The sequence below is a fragment of the Chaetodon auriga genome, chromosome 7 (genome assembly GCF_051107435.1).
Source record: "Chaetodon auriga isolate fChaAug3 chromosome 7, fChaAug3.hap1, whole genome shotgun sequence".
Lineage (NCBI taxonomy): Eukaryota > Metazoa > Chordata > Actinopteri > Chaetodontiformes > Chaetodontidae > Chaetodon > Chaetodon auriga.
This window is the reverse complement of record NC_135080.1, coordinates 27,853,582-27,860,111: the sequence shown is the minus strand read 5'-3', so window position 1 is coordinate 27,860,111 and position 6,530 is coordinate 27,853,582. Positions and strand designations below refer to the sequence as shown.

At 43.5% G+C, this 6,530-nt stretch overlaps 1 protein-coding gene across 1 annotated transcript; it reads right to left on the bottom strand.

Moving 5' to 3' along the window:
• Positions 1-256: 256 nt before the first annotated feature.
• On the bottom strand, positions 257-1,154 carry LOC143323466 (uncharacterized). The gene is made up of 2 exons (XM_076735316.1): positions 410-1,154; positions 257-267 (listed from the first exon to the last, which is right to left on the bottom strand). The coding sequence occupies exons 1-2, from the start codon at positions 1,152-1,154 to the stop codon at positions 257-259; spliced, it is 756 nt and encodes a 251-aa protein (XP_076591431.1).
• Between the last annotated feature and the right edge of the window lie 5,376 nt (positions 1,155-6,530).

Below are 6,530 nucleotides of genomic sequence, written 5' to 3'. Positions count from 1 at the left end.
GTTACACACACTCTCCCACTCACTTCTCTAGTAGACAGCGTGCCAAAGAGCATATTTTTGCGCACCTCTACTTCAGCGAATAACGCCTCCAATTCGCATTCGGTGAAATTCTTTTTCTTTCCCGTCTTACTCATTCTTTTTTGATTTTCTGATTGTACAGAGAGGGGAATCCCTGTCCAAGCCCCCATTTAAATATGATTTGCATATTTAAATGGGGGCTTGGACAGGGAGGGGTCGGGTACTCCAACATGTGTGCTCAATTCCACGCTGATTGGGATGTACAAAGGAAATGTGCTTGGATTCATGCGTGTGCACAGATTCATACATCTGGGTATTTTTGTGCATATGACATTTTCTGGATTTGAGGGTACGCCATGTCTCAGTAGGAAATCCACGCAAGCCTTTGTACATGAGGCCCCTAGTCTTCCCCAGAAAGTCTGCCAATTATCAATGAAGCCCACACCATTTGTTGGACACCACCTCGACAGCCAGCGATTGAATGATGACATGCGGCTACATATGTCATCACTGGTCAGATTTGGCAGGGGTCCAGAGAAAACTACGGAGTCCAACATCGTGTTTGCATATGTACACACCGATTCCACGTTAATTTTGACCTCCAATTGGCATAACTGGGTGTCATTACCGCCAACATGAATAACAATCTTACTGTATTTACGCTTATCCTTAGCCACCAGTTTCAAATTTGATTCGACATCCCCCGCTCTGGTCCCCGGCAGGCATTTGACTATGGTCCCTGGTGTCCCTAACGTCACGTTTCTCAAAATGGAGCTGCCAATAATCAGAGTTGGTTTCTCAGCGGGTGTGTCGCTGAGTGGGGAGAACCTGTTACAAACATGAAGTGATTGGTGGTGACCCGTGGGCTTCAGCTTGGGACTATGCTTCCTTCGAACAGTCACCCAGCCTCCCTGGTTTCCCGGCTGCTCGGGAGCTGTTGAGGGACGGCTAGCTGGAGCTGCACTTGGTCGGTCCGAACTGGCTACAGGGGCCTGGCTAACTACAGCTAATGGTTTGGTTTCCATGGTGCGGAGCCGAGCTTCCAATTCACTAAGCCTCACCTCCAACTCACCAAATAAACTATTTTTATCACACCTACCAGTATCACTAATGGAGGCAGAGGAGTAGCTAAACATTTGATGCACCAAGTAGGAGCTACTGCTAGCTGCTAGGCTAAACTGGTGAAGCTAGCAGAGCAGACAAGCGTGTAGACAAATAAAATCAATGGTCGTGTAGTATCTGCTCATCTTTTTGGGCATCCTTTCCCCCAGAGCTTGGAGATTCTTGTTGCTCGTAAATACCTTTAACCTAAAGGTGGAGAGGCCATGATTATATTAGGCCCTCACCTGTTGTGCAACATATGTTCTGCTACGACCATATTAGGTTTTTTCTAACCTTCTGTATTTAGTTGTGTCAACACAACTCCCCTATATAATGCATGTTCGAGATGCTGTATGGGTGTGTTGCCTCTATTGGCTGAAACCACCCAGACATCGCATGCTGTCTGAGATGCTGTACTTGTTTCAATAAACCTTTATGAACAAGACAGTATCGGCGGAGAACTTCTTCATCATCTTCACTTCATTGCTGCATCATCGATACACAACAAATTGGCGTCACGAACAGGATCTACAAAGTCCCATGGGGCAGCAAATTGGCGTCACGAATTTGGACGTGTTGTGGTCTGGCTGCTGCTGACGGCTTCTGCTGTGCTGACCTCCGCCTCGACAAGCCGCCCGGCTGGGATAGGTGAGCCTTTCTTATGTTTGGGGCGTTGGTTCTCTCGTTGGGGCTGTCTGCTTGCTGCTGCCACACCGTAAAGGCCTGGTGCAGTGGGTGTAGTTGTTCTCCGTTTTAAATTTGGGTTGTGTCGCGCTGTTTGTGTAGCACGACAGGGGGGAGTTAGGAAATAAAAAGTGCGTAGAAGTTGTAATAGAGACAACTGAGTACTTAAGAAGAAGAAAAAGATGAAGAAGAATATAAAGGAATAGAAGAGAATAAAGAGGAAAAGTAGAGAATAGGAAAAAGAGAAATAGAGGAACTAAGGAAAAAGAGAAATACGTGAAGAGAAATAGGAATAAGGAAAGCCGCAGATTTGGATAAAGCCCTCTGGGAGGGGGTTTATACCGGCCATAAAACCTGAATTTATCATTAGGATGTTTTAGGTCAGTTTTACAAAGGGTAAAACTGGATTTGTAGAGGGAAATTCATGTGTAGATGGGGACCACTCGTTCATTAGTTGACGAACAATGACTGAAGTCGCTTGTCATGTGAATCTCTACATTCGTAAGGTAGCAGAAATTTAGTATAAAGAAGAAGAAGAAGAAAAGAAAAAGAGAAAGGGAGCGGCTAAAAGCATGCTCATAGGCAAAGTATGAATGAATTGATTTTGGGGTGTTTGGACTGATGGTGCGTCTTCTTGTGTGAGTTTGGATGACTGGTGTCTCTTTGTGTGTTAGTGTATGTGGTTTCCGCTGCAGGCAGTGGTATCAGATGTGTATGTGTATGTGTATGTGTATACATTCGTTGTATTGGAGGATAGGAGATTTAGGAGTATAAGGGAAGATATTTTGTCTTTCTGAGGTGATAACATTTCATGAGCTTTCGAGGGGACTAGTTTCTAACATCTTATGAGCTTCTTACGAGAAGACGTTTTTAATATACAAATGAGCCCCGAAGAAAGACTTTATAATTTTTGGAGAAGAGTGTGCATAAGCATGCATAGAGGGATTTAACAAGGGTGCCTTGGTTGTGTGTGTGTGCTCTGTGCTGTGTTATGTGGAGTTGGTTTGGTTGTGGGGCGCATGTGGAGATTTGAGCTAGATGCTGACCCTCTGACAGCTAAGACAGACTGGAAGTAGTGAGTGATTCTCGGGGTGGAGCGAAGGGAGACACCACACAGACCGCCAATGAGATTGTTCTTCTTAATAAGGTAGTGGTCAGAGCACCTCTTCCTTTCCATGATGGGGAGAAAGTGTTAGAGTAATATGATTTGGTTGGATAGTTAATATAAATTGAAGATTTAGGAGGTTATAAGAATGATATAACTTACGCCTTTTGATTTAATATTGTATTGTATGAAATATATTTGGATGTTTATTAGAAAGAGTCAAGTGTTGGCAGATAACAGATTGAATTATTGTTTGTTCTCTTTTTCTTTCTGTGTTAATGGCATATGAGCTGCGGTTGACTTGAGAGCTTCCAAGACCTGGATGAGGGGACGGCTGGCTAGTGCATCATATGAGCTGAGGCCTGTGGATGACAGTGTGATCGGCTTCTGACTCTCATCAGATCAAGGCCAGTGCAGTTTTGTCCACAAACTCTTCCTAACAAATACCTGCATTTAAATATATGTGTGTGTATGCATTTATACTTATAGGCGTACTGATACACATTTAATCTGTATTCATATATAGGTTGTTGTAAGACTATTTTAATTGGGGGACGTTAGAGTACATGACACACTGTATGCTGTAAGCCTACAAAGGGAGACTTGGCAACAGACTGACCAGTTGATGTATTTAATTAATTAATTGAGTACATCTGTTGTATGGGAGAACATTGTTGAGCGCTGTAAGTGTGGGTGTCCTTCTGCTTTGAGTTGTGTTGGGGTTCTAATGGGGTTTTGATTCCTTTGGAGTTGGCAGATTATCTCCTCTTTTTATTGACTGTGGCAATAGTGGTTTATAAATAGTTTTGACTATAATTTGCATAATTCTTAGTTGAATTTAAGTTGTAATAAGTGAGTCTAAGGAAGCTATTAAAATGACGAAAATGGATACTAAAACGTTGAAAGCAATTACTCCTGTTGATGTGGTAGAAAAGAATAATCCTTTGATTAAGGATATTTCGAGGATGTAAAGAAAATGGCATAAGCGCTGGCCTGACATTGATCAACCATGGCCGGTGGAGGGGACCCTTAACCCCGATGTAATTAAAACAATGCAGGTGCTTGTGTCCACATATAAGGTTGACCAGAAGAGGGGTAAAAAAGGAAAGGAACGAAATGAAAAGAGGCAAGTAGAGCTTGGCATTCTCCAGTTATTTGAAAATGAGGGAAGGAAACTGGTAAAAGCAGTTAAAGAGAAGAGAGAAGCGGATGCAGAAGAAATGAAACAGCGTGCGAATGCAACAGAAAAATTAATGGAAGAAATTAATGCACCCTTCTCACATGTGGATCCAGTAAAGAAACCTCCGATCTATGAAAAAGTGGTGAAGGTTAAGGAGATTTACCCTTAGCTTCCGGTGATTACTCAGGAGGGAAATTATTACCTCATAGACGAGGAAGAGCGTATAATAGAATCAGGAAAAGCGGACACAACCATAAGAATGTATCCGGATTCGAAAAGAAAGAAGAAGAAGGTGGCTCATCTGAAACCTAAAGGAGGACTGAGGATTAAGAAGATGGCAGCAGGAGATGATGAGGATCGAAGTGACAGAGAAGGGGCCATAGGTGGATATGATCCTATGGTTAGACGAATGTTGGCAGGAGCAGAGAAGAGAGGTGGCAAATGATGGACGGGAAAAGATATAGGAGATGAGAGCTCTACTGAGAGTGAGAATGGAGACAGTGATGAATACTCAGAGAGTGAAGATTCTTTACCCTCGAGAAGGTTTTCAGCGAGGGCATCTAGTACCAGAGTTGAAGAAGAGAGACGTCAGACTTTAAGTGAGATTGAAAGAAGCATAGAGGAATGCCATTTAAGTTTGGAAGAGGGTCGAAGGGAACTCAGGGACCAATTGGAGAAAGTACAGATGCAAGAGCAAGAGTTGCGGAGAAAAGACCCCCAGAAATCACAGGAGAAATATTCATTACGTTTAAGAAAAGGAAAAAAGTCTCCTGAAAAGATGTGTCCTGTAGTCATTCGAGGACAGAGTCTGGACTACAAGCCTTGGCAGAATACAGATATGTCAGACATACTTGAGAAGTTACCAATTCTTCAAGATGGAGCACATCCTTGGATCTCGAAGTTGGAGGAGATTATGATTGGTACACAGCTCGCTATAGGAGATATTAAGAGACTTTTGGCTAATCTCCTTGGGGTCTCAGCTATGGAAGAGATTCTACAGAAAGCTGGACTCAATCGATATGTGAAGACTGCCGTAAATGATCCAGAGCTGTTTTCTGCAGTTAGAGGTCAAATGTGGAGAGCGTTGAAAGTTACATTTCCAACAAATGTACATCCTGATAATATTCTTATTGAACCACTGGGACAGGACGAAAATCCGAGAGCCTATGTGTCGAGGGCCCATCAAGTGTGGAGGAATGTTACAGGAAATGATCCAGATTTGAATCAGATGGAGCAGTCGATTCTTCGAGCCAAAATACAGAAGGGGCTGCCGTTACCAGTGCGAAGTAAAATGGCGGAAGTGGTTGACCTTGGAAGTTTGACGAAAGGAGTTTACACAGATCATATAGCTCATCAAGTGGAGCTATATAGGAAGAAGGAGCATGACCAGAAAGCGCAGGACCAAGAGACTCTCAGAAAACTCACCCAGATACAATTGGGGGATAATAAGAAGAAGGAAAAGAAGCAGGCTGTAGTGATACAGAGTTAGCCTCCGCAGAATCAACCATCACCACAACTGCAGCCGAATCAGGAGCAGTTGCAGTTGTCCCAGCCACCACCAGTGGTTTCAGTCGTTTCCTACCCACAGCCTGTTGTTGGTCAAGTGCAAACATGGAGAGGAAGAGGTCGAGGAAACCTAGGAAGAGGAAGAGGTAGAGGAGGAAACTTCAATCTGAATTTCTAACAATTTCCAGAAGTATGCTACAATTGTGGACAATTTGGACATTTTGCCCGTGAATGCAATAGATTCAGAGGAGACTTTAGAGGGAATTTCAGAGGAAGTCCCAGAGGAGGATTTAGGGGCCAACCAAGGCCATCCCAGGGACCGGTGAACCCTTATAGGGGCCCGGAACCAGGATTTTAGGGGTGCCCGGAGAACCCGAAAGGGGGGTGTCAGCTGGTAGTATCAGGGCCGGAGAGAGATCCAATAGTAGAGGTGAAAGTAAATAATTGACCATTGGAAGCGATGGTGGATAGCGGAGCTGCTTTCACTTGTATCCGACCTGAAGATGCTATACATCTCCCCATGTCTGGTCAATTGATACGGACAATCGGGTTTGAGGGAGTTAAACAGCTGATTCCTCTTACAGACCCAATTGAGCTCTGCTACAAACATTTGAAGACTAAAATACCTATTTTGGTATCAGAACATACACCTATTGCACTTATGGGAAGAGATGCTTTGTGCAAATTGAATTGTACAATAAAGTGTACACCGGATGGCTGTTTGGTGGAAGTACCAAATGACATGGCTCGTCAATTACTGATGACATCGAGAACTGAGGCGTCCTTAGTGTTTTGGATTGGAAATCTTGGTGCAGATTTTTTGGAGCCAGCTAAGATATGGGAGAAGTTTATAATAGCAAACATGCCTGATGCAAAGTTTCCGGACTATCCATTTCATTGTACACTTAAGTATTTTAAGGATGCTGACCAAGTGAA

Coding starts and splice junctions, on each gene's coding strand:
- LOC143323466 (XM_076735316.1), bottom strand. CDS start 1,154: ATGTTTAGCTACTCCTCTGCCTCCATTAGTGATACTGGTAGGTGTGAT.